Here is a 17,260-nt window from a genome sequence, read left to right on the forward strand (position 1 = left end):
AAAGTTAAAATTTGTGTAAGTAGGAGTGGAAGGGAAGGGAAATTTCAGTAAACAGAGAAGGAGCAAAATCTTGGGGGGAGGGATAAATATAAAACAGGTGAGGGTGTAAATGCCACTTGCGTGGAAATGGTAGAATGAGGTCAGGAAAGTATAGTGGGGCCAGACTTTGGGAATAGGGTGACTGGAGGCAGGGGGAGCCTCTGTTAGTTCTTGAAGCATGATTGGCATAGAAGCTGTACATGCTAATGAGGCACCATGGGTCAGAAGTCATTCTTACACCCAGATGAGCATTCCCTGGGAGAACTTGCCTGGAGAGTCCCACAGTTCAGAACCTGATGCTATCTTTTATGATCTCCGCACACACTCAGGGGTCCTTTCTGTTCCTGTCACTTTCAACAGACTCTTCAGCTTCTGAGTTGTCATAGAGAGGACCCTAAAGTGCATCATGACTCACACCAACCTTACCATCTTCCATCCTGCAGTTTTTGTTCTACTGGGCATCCCTGGGTGGGAGGCTTACCACATTTGGCTATCAATACCCCTCTGCCTCATGTATATCACTGCTGTCCTGGGGAACACCATCCTGATGTAGTCATCATCACAGAACATAATCTTCATGAGCCCATGTACTTCTTCCTCTCTATGCTGGCCACCACAGACATCCTGCTGGCTACCACTACTGTACCCAAAGCTCTAGCCATCTTTTGGCTCCATGCCCATGACATTGCCTTTGATGCCTGTGTCACCCAAGTTTTCTTTGTCCATGTGATGTTTGTGGGGGAGTCAGCCATCCTATTAGCCATGGCCTTTGACCGCTTTGTGGCCATCTGTGCCCCCTTGCAATATACAACAGTGCTAATATGGCGTGTTGTGGGAAGGATTGTTCTGGCCATCGTCACCCGAAGCTTCTGCATCATCTTCCCAGTGATCTTCTTATTGAAGCGGCTGCCCTTCTGCCGGACCAACATCGTCCCCCATTCCTACTGTGAGCATATTGGAGTGGCCCGCTTGGCTTGTGCTGACATCACCATTAACATCTGGTATGGCTTCTCAGTGCCCATTGTCATGGTCATCTTGGACGTGATCCTCATTGCTGTGTCTTACTCACTGATCCTCCGAGCAGTGTTTCGTTTGCCCTCCCAAGATGCCTGGCACAAGGCCCTCAGCACTTGCGGCTCCCACCTGTGTATCATCCTCATGTTTTATGTTCCATCCTTCTTTACAGTATTGACCCACCGCTTTGGACGTAACATTCCTCGACATGTCCATATCCTGCTGGCCAATCTTTATGTGGTGGTGCCACCAATGCTCAACCCCATCGTCTATGGTGTGAAGACTAAGCAGATCCGGGAGGGTGTAGCCCACCGGTTCTTTGACATCAAGACTTGGTGCTGTGCTTCCCCTCTGGGCTAATGGCTCCCCATGAATTTGCACTCCAAGCTTTATCAAGGAAACTAGGCATGAAATACAGAGATTTTCTGGACTGAGAGGCTTTTACTTCTCTTCCTCTTTCTCTTCCTTCTTCGTTGTCGTCATCCCCCTCCAACTTTTCTTTTTTCCTCTTCCAGCTTTTCATCTTTGCCTCCTTCTCCTGTTTCTTTGTTTGCTTTATCTTCCTCTCTTCTCATATCTTTTCTCCAAAACTCAGAGATAATAACTAAGTGTTACATGCCTCTGATGTGAACATTTGGTATCTTCAGTAGACCAGACGTACTCCAGAAACACAGAGAACTGAACACAACATGAAGTGGGTTATAAGCACATGGATGAAAATAATTTTATATTTAACATCTGAAGGGGTTCCAGTTTTTTTTTTTTTTAATCTCTAAATGTGCATTGATTCTTTGTACAGACTCAAGTAGCTCTCTCCTCACTTTTACAATGGCAGGTGTTTTTGAAAAACAGTCATGCATGCCCTTCAGCCATCTGGAAAACTGTTCATTCTTCAAATTTCAGATAAAGAACTACCTTCCCTGAAAACTCTTTCCTGACTTTCCAAGCAATACAAGGCTCCTATATTGGTATATTGATTGCATCTTGTATAAATCTCAAAATGTATGTAGTGAATTGTAATAGGTTGTTTATTTATTTGTACCCCTAATTGACTGTAAACTCCTTGAAATCAGAAGAGTGTGTGTCATTCATATTTGTACTCCAGTGCCTTATAAAATGCCTGGCACATAATAAATGTTCGAAAACTGAATGAGAGCAAAATTACCTCCTGATGTTAGAACATGCATTTCTATTATGCACTCAAATGGTCAGCTAAATAGTCCACAAACCAGTGATGAGTAAACCAGCTCCTCACAAAGTCAGTTTGGCATCAGGGAGGTAAATAAGCTGTAGATTGCAGAGCTTCTTACTTCTTACACCTTTGCTGTAACACAGGGACCAAGGAATAGACTAGAGTAGGAGGAAACAGGGCACTCTTGATTTTCTCTTCTAACCTGGCTTCTGACCCTTCTCAGTGTTAGGAATTATAGCACATTGTTCCTGGCCAGGTTAGCAACTTTGGAGTAGTCTCTTGGAGTTTAAAGTCTTGCCCCTCATTTTTTTCATGCTTTTTCAAAAGAGATCATATACACTCATTTCTTCAACCACCATTGACACAAATGAGTCCAACATCCCTCTCTCCATCCTAGAACTCTATTTTTGAGTTTTAGATGCATAAATATACCTATCAACTGGATTTCTCCTCCAAGATATAGAGCTCCCATTCAGGCTAGCTTTTTTTCCTGTTCCATTCCTTTTCTTATGAACTAGATTATGATGACTCCATCAATTTCACTGAGCTGGAAACCCTGAGGAGTTTCTCAACTTCTTCCTCTCTGTCCTGTTCCTCAAGAAGTTAATGATTGTTACCAATATTGATTGTACCACTAAATAATTATGTGGATAATATTTGCAGTCTTGTCAGGATTAAGGCCCTATCCCTATTACTTTCTAGCTGTGTGAATGTGTGAAACATATTTAATATTTTTAGTCCTCATTTTTTTTCATCTGTAAAATGGGGATAGCAATAATACCTCATAGGGTTGTTGAGAAGATTACATGAAATAAACCATATATATACTATTTGAGAAGATGAAATGAAATAAACCATATGTATAGTACCTAATACGATCCTTGGCTCATAGTATCTGGGAAATATTTCATTAATGCTAAGTTCTTAGTATTGTTAATTTTCTTTTTAATGTTGCTCTACTAATTACTTATGTCTGTTATCATCTTTCACCTCAGATAATGCATTAGCTTCTTAATTGATTTCATTGCTTTCAGTCATTTACACTGTAACCTAAACTATAAATTGACTCAAAGTTAAACATTCTAAAAGTCAGAGTTTCTGTCACATACTTTCAAGTAATCTTCATTACTTATAGAAGTGTTTTCCATAGAATATTCTGCAGAAATAGTGGATATCATAATAAATGTTTTATAAAAATATTCCATGGTCAAATAAGTGAAAAATGCTGACACTCTGTGGGTTGTGCACATGGCTATCCAAGGGAAGGCTAGAGTTTGCAGCATATCCCACAGTAATGTGACCATAGATATTTGTATCATTTTTTTGATAGCACATCAATGTACATTTCTAAAATAACCTAGTGTTCCATTAGCCACTGTTCAGAAATCACAGGACTACAGGGTAATTTCTAAGCCAAGCATTAACTTAATAATGTAGTCCTAACTTGCTTTTCCATTTCTATCTCAAAACATACCACCATATAGCAATCTATTAGTATATAATAGTATTAATAATTATAACTTAAAACAATAGCTAATGTTTATTAAGGGATTAATCTATGCTGGGAACCATGTTAAGTGCTCTGCTGCATTAACTTATTTAATCCTTACACAGCCTTATGAGATAGTACCTTTGCTATCTGTTTTATACACAGGAGCACCACGTTTCAGAGAGGATGAATAATGAAGGCCACTCAGCTGGCAAATGGTAGAGTATTGATGTCAATTCCTTTTTGAAGTCTTCACCAGTCCCCCAAGTCAGAGGTGATTACCTTGTCCTCTGGCTCTCCACAGCAATGACATTTATGTTTCAACTGAATGTTAATTACTCCATGAAACCATCAGAGCTTGGGTTCTGTGAGAGCAGAGAATATATCTTACTCATTGTTATAGTTCCAACATCTAGCATAGAATTCACTATGTATATTTATGGATTGATTAATTTGAAATGTCGGTGAAGTGGTTGACTCTGGACCCTTCACTGTTAAATATTATCTAATTTTATGACTGAAAATCATTTGGACATACACATACACAGCACTTAGTTCCTTCTGATCTATTTCTTGTACATCTCCACAGGTTTCTATATACATTGAGGTCTAGCAGGTATAGGCAGGGTTTCAGTGTTCTATGTATTGACTAGCAGCAACTCAAATCTGCTCAGTCCATATCTTAGCCAGAGACATGGAGTTTTTAACAGATACACTATGTTCAGACTTTTGTAGGTAGGGCATAGTTAGATTGCCCACCCTCTCTGGTTCCTGAGTGAGTGATCTCTGGAGATTGGTCCTGCTGGGGTCTGCCTCTTTCTAATTAAAGCAGATGCTCCCTAAAGACCTAGTGGAGTAGAAGCTCTCTCCTTGCCCAAGGGATTCCTGTGGTTGAGGTTCAAATACTGCCCTATTTCCCTCCTGAGTCTGCATCTGTCAGCTTCTTTTACATGTTGAGGAAGAACTTTCTCTTGAACTGGGGTAAGTTTCTGGGAAGGGGATAAATATTTTGTTCCTAGGAATTTTAGGTTTTCTTGGAATAAACTTAATAAACTATTGATTCAGATGAGATCCTCTGGATAGTGTAGAATAAGTACATACTATCCAGTGTACATCTTGACATCTTGAGCTGCTGCAGACATTTTTTACTCTGCAGGGCTGGGAGTATGACTACTATTTTTCCAGAATTAAAGTGGTTTAAAAAATATTGAACACAGGGGGCGCCCGGATGGTGCAGTCGGTTAAGCGTCTGACTCTAGGTTTTGGCCCAGATCTTAAGATCAAGCCCCATGTTGGGCTCCGCACTCAGCAGAGTTTGCTTGAAGATTCTCTTCCTCTGCCCTTCCCTGCACTCATGAGCGCGCACACACACTCTCTCTCTCAAATAAATAAATAAATCTTTTAAAAAAAGTAAAAAAAAAAAAAAAAGAACACTGGAAAGTAAGTATATTAAAACCCACAACATTAAGTTTACATATACTGTTTATATAAAATTAGAATTTATTATAATTCTACTGGCTTTAATGGGAGAAACTCATAAATAATGCTTTCAAAATAAAATTAGGGAAAAGATTAGCCATTGAAAGCACATAAAAACATATATATAGGTGCTCCCATTTTCCCTTTTGCCTTGGGCTCTGATATGGCTCAGTACAGCATGGGCAATCCTATCTTTATTTAAAATTTTGATATCTTGTTCATCATGGATATTTTGACATTTTGTACTGAGGTAAGTTCTTACTCATTTCACCTTAGTCCTGGCCTTAGGAGACTCAGCACCTGGAGGGCAGACCAGAGTCACAAAGAAATGCAGCCCCTGCTTGAATCTTTCCATAATCCTGATAGTTGAAACATACCTTTCAGTTTCAGGAGCAAAGACATTTCCCTATGTGTTCAAGCCAAAGTGAGGTGGGATTTTCTGTTACTTATAATGTAAAGTGTTGTAACTGATACAAAAGAGAAGAAAAGAATTATCTTATTTTATTTTTTAATTTGCTTTTACACTTAACTATATGCCATGACTGATACTTTTTTTCTTAAAAATGGAAACAAAACATTCTATTGTACTGTATATGCCATAATTTATTTTTTTGCCCTATTGATGGATATGGAAGTTGCCATAATTTCTTTCATTATAGCAATAGTATAGCAATGAATATCCTTACAGAAATATCTATATGTTTTCATGCTGTGTCACCAGCATTGGAGGCTAATTTTTTTCTTATGTTTTCCAATTTGATAGGAAAACTATGATATTTCAATATGACAGATTTTCCTTTCTTTAAGTTTTGAGCACCTATGCATGTGTATATTGGCTATTTATTTTTCTTGTGGTATGAATTGCCTATTTTGATTCTTTGCATATTTTTTGTTTTTTCCTCATTCATTTCTACTAACTTTTTTTTATTTTATTATGTTATGTTAATCAATCACCATACATTACATCATTAGTTTTTGATGTAGTGTTCCATGGTTCATTGTTTGCGTCTAACACCCAGTGCTCCATGCAGAACGTGCCCTCTTTTCTACTAACTTTTAATATTTAAGGATATTAGCCTTTTGTCTGTTATGTTTTATAATTTTTTCTCCTAGAATTTTTATTTATTTTCCTAGAATTTATTCTTGTCTACATTTTTGCATAATTACATCATTCAATTATTACTGTCCATGAAATACCATTTTCTTAACTTACTCAGAAAGATCTTTCCAAACTTAAAAATATTTTCCTGTTTTCTCCTAAGATCTTCACTTTAATTTTTAATATTTTTAATTTTATTTTTAAAATATACATCTTTAATTTATCTACAATTTCTATTTGTTTAGTGAGTGAGGTGGGAACTAATTTTATTCTTTTACAAAAATATCATTGTCCAATATCCCAATGCCATTAATTGACTAGGCCTTCCTTTCCCTACTAACTTGAAATGATATTTTATTACATTTAAGGTTTCAAATATATTAGTTTTTGGGCTCTCTATGTAGTTGTATTGATCTGCGAGTAATAATAACTGGCATTTGTTTAGTATTTTTATGCTAGGCATTATATTAGGCAGTTTAAAGAAAGCATTCGATTTAATCCTTGCAAGATAAATATGAATAGCTCATTTTCACATTAGGCTAAATTTCTGAAATGTGAAAAACTTGCCTTTTGGAAATAATCAGAAAGTTGGAAGCCCAGAATTTGAACCTGGAGAACACTTCTCAGATAATAAATATTTAAGCTGTGACTTGGAAGCTCAGTAGGCTTAACAAACATCAAAGGTAGAAAAGTATGTTCCAGATTAAGAGAAAAGCTTGAAAAAAGTCATGAAGGTTGGAAAACTCAGGTTTTGTGTGGAGAAAAGATCGTGGTCTATTAATGTCCATGTAATTTAATGTCAGAGTGCCTAAAGGGGACTAAAGCTAGAGAAGAGAGTAACAGTGGGATTGTGGAAAGCTTTGCATGCTTGAGAAGTTTAAGCTTTATCTTATAATGAAAAAATCATTATATAAAGGTTGTAAGTGAAAATCCAATAAGACTTTTGTTTGTTTTGTGCATACCAGCCAGGCTACAAATAGCTGATGGATATGGAGGGGTTGAGGATGGGAAGCTGGGAGATGGGGAGCCCAGTTAGTTAAGATGCCATTGCACCAAAACAAGTGAAGGACACTTAAAGCCAGAGTAGGAACATGTGAGAATGGGGAGGTATATATGGCTTCTAGACTTTGCTGAGGTGTAACTAGGAACCTTTATTTATATTTGTGTTTGTAATGATAACTTAGGAAATAAAAGCATAATATATACTCTAAGTCAAAGCATTAGTGATTGACTTAATTATCTAATGTTCAACTTTTAGTGAAACTTATTGTTGGTTCTGCCCGCTGACTCTCTCTTTCCATAGTCTTCATAGAGAGACTCCCAAATCAGGCATGTTCGGTGCTAACTTCTCTACCTTCCACCCCACTGTGTTCATCCTACTTGGCATCCCGGGACTGGAGAACTATCACACCTGGCTTTCTCTCCCCTTCTGCCTCATGTACATCACTGTAGTGTTGGAAAATGGAACCCTCATCCTTGTTGTCTTCAGTGCATGCACCCTCCATGCACGCATGTATGTCTTCCTCTCCGTGTTGGCTGACGCTGACATCCTGCTGTCCACCACCACCATTCCCAAGGCCCTGGCTATCTTGTGGTTTCATGCTGGGGAGATTGCCTTTGATGCCTGCATCACTCAGATGTTTTTCATCCATGTTGCCTTTGTGGCTGAGTCAGGTATCCTGTTGGCCATGGCATTTGACCGCGTTGTGGCCATTTGTACTCCCTTGAGATACACAGCCATCTTAACTCTGATGGCAATTGGAAAAATGACTCTGGCAATCTGGGGACGAAGCACTGGGACTATTTTCCCTATCATATTCCTGATGAAGAGGCTGCCATACTGTCGAACTAATATCATCCCCCACTCATATTGTGAGCACATTGCGGTGGCCAGATTGGTCTGTGCTGACATCACTGTCAATATCTGGTATGGCTTCTCAGTGCTAATGGCATCAGTTTTGGTAGATGTTGCACTCATTGGTATTTCCTACACTTTGATTCTCCAAGCTGTGTTTAGACTTCCTTCCCAGGATGTCCGGCACAAGGCTCTCAATACGTGTGGTTCCCACATTGGATTCATTCTCTTTTTCATCCCATCCTTTTTCACTTTCTTGACCCACCGATTTGGCAAGAATATCCCCCATCATGTCCACATCCTTCTGGCAAATCTCTATGTGTTAATTCCTTGCATGCTTAATCCCATCACCTGTGGAGCAAAACCCAAGCAAATCAGGGATAGTATGGCTCACGTGTTATCTGTTGTGGGGAAGTCTTGAGAAAGTTTATGTTTCTTTCACAGTTTTCTCTTATCAGCAGGAGAAAAAAGAACTTAGCAACCGAGTTCTCAAGTTTAGGCACTTTAGTGTACTGAAGCAGAAAGTACATAGGCTTTGGAATAAAATGTATCTAGATTCAAATCCTAGTTCATTTACTTCCTGATTTTTGACCATGATTAGGTTCCTACCTTTTGTAAATTTAGTCCTAACATATAAAATAGAACCAGTTGTACCTATGCTGTAAGAGTTTTGTAAGGATTAAAATTTATAAACTACTTGTACATTGCTCAGCACTTAGTGGGCTCTCAATGTTAGCTATAATTCTAACTTGAAGTTTGTTACCCAAGGAAGACGGTTTAGATTTGATGTATGTGAGATTTCCAATATTTCCAGAGGCTGCTCTGCCTTCTGCTTACCCTCCAAGACTGTATGATAGCCATCATCATCTCCAAATTATTGCCATCATAACTACAAGTTTGCTGTATGAATCAATTTAGGTAATAGATATAAAAGAATGCTTTAAAAAATTAAACTGTTGAAAAAGACTAAGGTTGGTATTGATTACATTTTATATGTAAAGAACTATCACCATTATTATATTAAAGAAATTTCTTAACTCATGCAGGAAATGGGTTGAGTGACACAGACACAGGCATTGCCCTTAGAGCGTTAGTTGTCTGAGTTGGACACATGAATGAAGAGCAAGTTATGGGGGTCCACATTGATAATAGAAGAATATGATACAGCAGACAAATATTCAGATGTTAAAAAGAGGAAGTAAGCTAATACTCTATGATTCTATGTCTTCTTCTATATCCATACATTCCCCCTGAATTAGAGACAGTTATATGGCTTTAAATTCTATTCCATTCCATTTGGAGTGATTTCCAAATTGATATCTCCAGGCTTGACTTTTTCTTTGAAATCCACATTCATATATTCAACTGTTTCTTGACATCTCCAGTTATATGTCTTGTAGGCATCTCAAAATAAACATGTCTGTATTAGGATAGCTTAAGGTATGCTTTATTTCAGTTAATTAACAAAACAAAGTTCATTCCACTCTTATTTAATGTATAGTGTGTATCAACAGAATCTATTCTCCATCAGGTAGCCAGGAATCCTGGATCCCTCTGTCTTGTGAAGTGTTGTCATATCACCATGCATTTCTCTAAGTTGCAAAAGCAGGGAAAGAGAGGGAAAGGTGAGACACTCCAGTTATTAATTGCCTTCGTCTTGAAGTGATTTGCCATTTTTGCTCACATTTTCCTTGGTGCGTATGTTGTTTTAACAAGGCCACAACTCAACTGCAAGGGAAGGTGAGGAATGTAGGGGAGCTCATGGATTTGCAGTGAATGCTCATTGTCTGTACACTTGATCCATCCGTGCCTTTGATGAATATGAGGCACACAATGGTCAGTAATTCATAGCAATTTTGAAGTCGCCATTGGGCAGACACTTGGAAGGCTCTATGCCCTGGGTTTGGGAGAAGTTTCTCTTTTTTGGGGGGGATTGGTGGGTGGGAGAAGTTTTTTTGATAGACTCTCTAACAGAAACTCTTGTGTCCATTCCTCACTGTGATCCATGGAAGCATCTCTCTGAAAGCTTCTTTCTTTTCTATTATCTTCTTAGGTCATATCTAAAATGGAAATTGGGGAATATATCCTTCTTGGGGACAACAGAGTTTTCTAAGTCCATTTTCTGGTGCTGAAAAGTTGGGTCCCAAGAGTTAGGTTAACTCCTAAATAGTTAAGGGATTTCTCAGCTGAGCTCTTGGTTTTTTGGCAATATATGTTGATTAAAAACCTAGTATGTTTCTTATCTATTTGGTTTCACTTATGTGTCACTAAACACATCCCAAATCTTATAAACACATAATTCTCCAATTTTCTCTATTTTTCCTTTTATCACTTCCATGTATGTCTCTGAACAAAATGGAGGCTAATTTGGGATTCTGATGACTTTGTTGGAGGGTGCCACCTTTAATTTGACCTTTGCTCAGCCGCTTTATTCATCTGAGATGTTTATTGGAGAGCACACTCATAACATGATCTTTATCTTTAGGCAATTTAATTTACTGAGAAATTTTGCTTGAAGCTTTAAAAAGCCATTTCTTACTGTTTAGAAGCAGTTATATTAGGATATGTGGCAAAGAGGGATTAAGGTTGCTAATCAGCAGATATTTTCTGAATTATGTGTGTGGGGCAATGTCATCACAAGGGCCCTCATAAATGAAAAAGGCAGGCAGAAGGGTAAAGCATCACTGAAACAAGTCAGACAGAGAAAGACAAATACTGTATGACATCATTTATATGTGGAATCTAAAAAAGCCAAACTCATAGAAACAGTACAATAGTGGTTACCAGGCATGGGGGGTGGTTAATGGGAAGATGTTGGTCAAAGGGTACAAACTTCTAGTTATAAGGAAGTAAGTTCTGGGGATCTAATGCACAACATGGCAATTACAGTTCATAATACTGTATTATATCCTTGAAAGTTGCTAATAGAGTAGGTCTTAAATGTTCTCACCACTAAAAAGAAACGATAATTATGTGATGTGATGGAGGTGTTAGCTGACACAATGGTTGGCAATCATTCTGTAATATATAAGTATATCAAATCAACACATTGTACACCTCAAACTTCCACAGGGTTATATGTCAATTATATCTGAATAAAGCTGGGGAAAATAATGCCTGGAGGAGAGCCATTAGTAGTCTTTTTCAATCTGCAATATCATCATTTTTTTCATTTCTGTATAAATAGCAAATAATGTTTTATTGTGTTAAATATGTGAAAATTTGAAGTGTTATTAATACAGTCACTGAATTAGTCTGATTCTTGGAATTTTTGAATGTCAAGAAGCATATCTAACTAACAATTTTATGAAGATTAAATGAGATTGTGTTTGTGGCAATTTTTAAGCTGCCAAATACTCTGTATCGGGCATCGCTATTATTCTTATGCTCCTGCCAGGTGGAGAAATGAAAGATTGGGTTAATCGCAAGGCTTTTTCCATGACTGCCTCTCTCCTCTTCCTACACTCTGGAGTCTGAAACTGCTGATCTTCTGTTGAAGCATCACCCTGACCTGCTGAAAAAGGATGCAGCTTCTCTTCTTACAGCTGCTTCTTATGTTTACCCATCCCAGTTTAAGGGCTGATTACTTGTGGCTCTGCTGTGGGTTTTCAGCCTCCATGTCCTGCCCTGCATTGAACCACTCTGGCTGATCACCTCATGGTTCCCACCACAGCTCCACATCCATCCAGAATCTGTCCTCTAAGGAGCTGATGCCCAGGTGTGAATTCATCCATAAGCTTCCTGAAGTCTCCCCTCAGTGAATGGTCCAGAACATTTTTTTTTGTTTTTTGATGCACTGGAAAAGATTACATTTACTACTGTCCTATGACACACAGATTTTGTTAGGCAGCTGTGGAGTGCAGAATCCTGTGCTAGATACACTGTTTTGTTTACAGTTTCATTAGAGAGGTAAAAACAGAAAACAATTATCTAATCTCTACCCAAAGAGTATGTGGAATCATTTGTCCAGGTTTTGCATTTTATTGCAAAATAACTTTAAATACCTCTATGTGGATTGTACATTCAAGGCACATTGTCTGCTATTATCTTTTAATTTTATCAATATCCTAGTTACATAGGGAAACAGGGACCATTCCCAATGTACAAATGAGAAAAAAATAGGGAAGTTACATAAGTCACAAAGGACACTGTTCTGTCTTTTGGGTTGCAGTTGACCAAAATAGAACACAGGTTGTAAGCAAAATTGGAACCTATGAGCTTGAAGGAAAGATTTAAAAACTAGACTGTAGGAAGGTCAAAGATGTTAAACCATAGGAAGGACTGGAACTAGCCCTGTTCAACTATCATCTCTATTTTCTCAGTGTAGTAGTTATGTATCATACTATAGGTTGGTTTTCTCTATAGCCTGGAAATACAGTTTCTGTGTGTTACATTTAAAAATTTTGTCTACTGGAGAGTCACTGCCTAAAAATTTTGGAGAAGGATCTCCTTGGCACAGTTGAAGTCAGATGCCTACTCCTAGACTAAAATGTTGTGAGGAAGGAGTGGTGCCTCCTTGTCAACCATATGAGTAGGGAGGACATTTTTCAGAAAAGCAGTTACTGAAAGCTAACTGTCAACTACAGTTATGTGGCAGGTCAGAGGCAGAAAGGCAAAGGATCTGTATCTTTTGATTTTTAGAGACTTTGGTATATAAGTGTATTTATGTGTTTACTATCTATAGTCCCTTTCAGACTGTAAACAGTATGGGGGTGAGGTCATGTCTTCCTTGTTTATTACTTCATCTCCAGTATCTCACACTCAATTAAAAAGGCTCTGTCATTCTTCTTCTTCTTTTTTTTAAGTGAACACTGTACCCAACATGGGGCTCAAACTCACAACCTCAAGATCAGGAGTCACATGCTCTACCAACAGAGCCAGCCAGGCACCCCAAAAGCTCTATCATTCTTTCACCAAAGCATATAAAATAGTAAATAGGGGAGAAAGAGAGAAGAGAGAGAGATACTTACTGAAGGTAGTTTATAGTTTTCTCTTGAAATTAATATTATTTCATGAGAATTTCCCCTTGTAGTTATAAAGTCTTTTTTTAAAAGATGTGTTTATTTATTCGAGAGAGAGAGAGAGAGTGTATATGAGTGGGGGGGGGAAGGGCAGAGGGAGAGAATATCCAAGCAGACTCCGCTGAGCCCGGAGCCTGACCCGGGGTTTAATCCCAGGACCCATGTATGCTTTTTGTTTTCTATGTGTCTCAGGTTCCTCTGGTTTTTGTTCCTCTTTTACTCTTCTACTACCATTTTACTTATTTTGAATGAAATAAATATTTTTAATATACCATTTTAATCCTTTGATTCTTAAACTATGTTTCAGTTATTTTCTTAGATACTGTTTTATGAATACACCTCTTTTTTATCACAATTTTTATGAATAAAAACTTGATTCTGATAAAACATAAGAATTTTGTTCTAATATATCTATATTATTTTATCCTTTGTTCTCACTGTTGTATAAATATTATATCTATATGTGTTGCAAACCCACCAAAACAGTGTTATTATTATTGCTCTATATAGTCTTATGTCTTTTAAAGAACTTTTGAGAGGAAAAAAATATATTTATACAGTCATTATATTTACCAACATATTTAACATTTTCATTTTCTTCATTTCTTCCTATGGATTCAACATATGTCTGGTGTTACTTCCTTTCCTCAGTGATTTTCTTTAGTGTTTCCTATAAGGCAAGTCTGCTGTCAGTGAATTTTCTCAGCCTTTTTTTTTTTCTATCTCTGAGAGTTTTTATTTTGCCTTTATTTTTGAGAGATAATTTTACTGGATATAGAATTCTTGGTTGACACCAAGAACTTTCAGAACTTGGGATATGTCATTTTATTCTCTTCTGGCCTCTAGGAGTCATTATTAATTGTACATGTGTTTGTTTGTGATGAGTTACTTTTCTCTTGCTGCTTTCAAGATTTTTCTCTTTGTCTTTAGTAGGTTGACTCTTACGTGTGTAGATGTAGATCACTTTGTTTTTATCATAGTTGGGACTCTGATGTTGATATGTAGATTATTGTGTTCTCATAAATTTTTTTTTTAAGATTTTATTTATTTATCTGAGAGAGAGTGAGAGAGCGCATAAGCAGGGGGAGAGGCAGAGGGAGAGAGAGAAGCAGGCTTCCCGCTGAGCAGGGAGCCGGACTCAGGGCTCGATCCCAGAACCTTGGGATCATGACCTGAGCCAAAGGCAGACGCTTAACCAACTGAGCCACCCAGGCGCCGCACTATAGAACATTTTCAAGTTATTTTAACAGCAAGGGAAAATAGGCAGTATACCTTGAGTGAATTAGAAAATCATCTTCAATTCAGAATTTTGATTATTATTCTCATTATGTTTTTTCCCCCTGGTTTTTAATGGTTCATTACAAAAAATGTAACTCATTTATCTTCAATAGATTTTGATCTACAGTGGGAAGAATATATTTGTATTGTTTTATTTTTCTTCAAATAGTAAAACAATAGTTTTAGTTTCTTTTCCCATTGACTACTGATGCCTCCTTTTGTGTGCAGTAAGTTTTTATATGCACTAGATCTATTTATTCTGTTCCATTTTTCTATCTGTGCATTGTGGTATTACCCTAGTGAGCAAAACTTCTCTAGATTTCTAAGAGATTTTGATGTGGAAATGCTGGGGTTTGGAGTGAACCATCAAGAAAGAATTTTTGAGATGTCTTCGGTGCAAAAGTGTTGTTTTATTAAAGCATGGGGACAGGACCCATGGGCAGCTGCATTGGAGTTGTGAAGGGTAGCAGATTATATACTTTCAAGTTGGGAGGGGTTTAGGGATAATGTAAGTCTCTGAATTTTAGAAACAAGGTTTCTAGGACCTTGAGGGGCTAGCTACTGTTAGGAAAAGGTCATTTTTTACTGTCTAATAAAACCTTAGTTATGAGGAGCGCCTGGATGGCTCATTCATTAAGTGTCTGCCTTCGGCTCAGGTCATGATCCCAGGTCCTGGGATTAAGCCCCGCATCGGGCTCCCTGATTGGCGGGGGGCCTGCTTCTCCCTCTCCCACTCCCCCTGCTTGTGTTCCCTCTTTCGCTGTGTCTCTCTCTGTCAAATAAATAAATAAAATCTTAAAAAAAAAAATAAAACCTTAGTTATGAGACTCTTCAGATGTATATCAGTGGGCCATATGCTTGGAGGATGATTGCTAATATATCTTGGGGGGTAGAAATAAAGGAGGTTTCTAAAGGAATTTTTTTTTCTGGTTGTCAAATGGTTCTTTGTTGAAATATTTTCCTTTGTAGTTCTTAACTAGTGGGGCATTGCACCACTATTAATGCCGTCTATGATGTCATGAGGGTGATGGCCATCAACATTGCAGCCCACAGACTGGGCAGTTCTCAGGATCTCTTTAATGGTTCCAGAGAGTTCTCTGGCTAAAAATCAGTGCTGCATCTGTCAAGCAATATTGACAATCTCATCAAAAGTGCTATTTTCACTGTGCTTAATGTTTTTCTGCTTCATTCTGTCTCTTGGTGGTTCTTGAGGGCTTTGATAATTAGGACCAAGGCAGAAGGTACCGCTTCAACCTGGACCTGTCTGTTCTGAATGGTCAGTTTCACTGTCATCCTCAGACCCTTCCAATCCCCAGTTGCCTTGGTGATGTCATCACCAACCTTGTTTGGAGACAGACCCAGTGGGCCAGGGCAGACGTGGCACCAACTTTGCCACTGGTGCACCTCAGGAATATGACTTTGATCTCATTGGAGTCGAACTTGGGTGGCATGGTAGAGGCGGCTGGTGTCTGATGAACCTGGATTCAGGACGACTGAAGACAGTTGCACTTTTGCCTCCTCTGAGCCAAAAGACCAAAGCCCAAAGGAATTTTTATATGTAATAGTAGACTTACAGGATCCTGGAGGTCGGGATAATGTTAAGCTAAGATTGTCTTTTGCCCTTGGCAAAGTATTAACATCAAGGCAGTTGAGTTCCTAGACAAAGGTCACTCTGCCCATCCGAAGGACTTGTCAATGGGCTGTAAGTTGTAAGGAAACTTAAATTTTTTCTTTTGCCTTTGTTCCCCACATCAATTTGACATATAATAGATCTTTTTTCCACTTAATATTTTACGTTTAAAATTTTAAAACTCTTATGTTTAGATTGCCAGCAACACCTTAAATTCCTTTGTTGATTTCAAAAATATCCAAATTTAATTTGGATCCTATGAAATATGAAAATTAATTTATAAAAACTAACACATTCCATATCTTGGCTATTGTAAATAATGTTGAAATAAACATGGGGTTATATATGTATTTTTGAATTGGTGTTTTTATTTTCTGGGATAAATACCCAAAGTGGAATTGATAGATCATATGGTAGTTCTATTTTTTAAAAAATTTTTATTTATTTGACAGAGAGAGACACAGCGAGAGAGGGAACAAGCAGGGGGAGTGGGAGAGGGAGAAGCAGGCCTCCCGCAGAGCAGGGAGCCCGAGGTGGGGCTCGATCCCAGGACCCCAGGATCATGACCTGAGCTGAAGGCAGACGCTTAACGACTGAGCCACCCAGGCGCCCCTGGTAGTTCTATTTTTAGTTAAAGTTTTTTCCCTTTTTATTCAGCAATTTGATTTGTCTCTTACTTTACTTAAATTTTCATTTACATCTGTCACTAAGAGCTATCATTTATATGTCTCAACATTTCAAACTTATTTATTTATTTATTTATTTATTTTAAAGATTTTATTCTTTGTCAGAGAGAGCACAAGCAGAGGGAGAAGCAGGCTTCCTGCCAGGCAAGGAGCCTGATGTGGGACTTTATCCCAGGACCCTGGGATCAGGACCTGAGCCGAAGGCAGACACTTAACTGACTGAGCCACCCAGGCATCCCAACATTTCAAACTTTAAAAAAAATACCCTGTATTTGAAGTTTTATTAGTGGAATTTTTTTCCCTAGAGTTTCTTTTATTTATTTATTTATTTGAGAGAGATTGAGAGAGAGTGAGCGAGTTGGGGGAGAGATAAGGGGAGAGGGAGCATCTCAAGCAGACTCCCTACTGTGCAGGGAGCCTGATGCAGGGCTCCATCCAACGACCTATGAGATCATGACCTGAGCTGAAATCAAGAGTT

General features: G+C 38.2%; 2 protein-coding genes across 2 annotated transcripts; both read left to right on the forward strand.

Moving 5' to 3' along the window:
* The first annotated feature begins 445 nt into the window (after positions 1–445).
* On the forward strand, positions 446–1,413 carry LOC116646563 (olfactory receptor 52B2-like). Its single transcript, XM_032427400.1, is given in 2 exon segments — positions 446–584; positions 587–1,413. Coding segments are annotated over 2 exon segments (966 nt in total).
* Positions 1,414–7,640: 6,227 nt separating this feature from the next.
* On the forward strand, positions 7,641–8,588 carry LOC116646573 (olfactory receptor 52B2-like). The gene has a single exon (XM_032427413.1). The coding sequence runs from the start codon at positions 7,644–7,646 to the stop codon at positions 8,586–8,588; it is 945 nt and encodes a 314-aa protein (XP_032283304.1). The 5' UTR covers positions 7,641–7,643.
* The last annotated feature ends 8,672 nt before the right edge of the window (positions 8,589–17,260 follow it).

The sequence above is a fragment of the Phoca vitulina genome, unplaced genomic scaffold, assembly GCF_004348235.1.
Source record: "Phoca vitulina isolate PV1807 unplaced genomic scaffold, GSC_HSeal_1.0 scaffold36, whole genome shotgun sequence".
In the NCBI taxonomy this organism is placed as follows: Eukaryota; Metazoa; Chordata; class Mammalia; order Carnivora; family Phocidae; genus Phoca; species Phoca vitulina.

Bases quoted from the DNA above. Each gene is read 5' to 3' on its own strand.
- LOC116646573 (XM_032427413.1), top strand. From the start codon at position 7,644: ATGTTCGGTGCTAACTTCTCTACCTTCCACCCCACTGTGTTCATCCTA.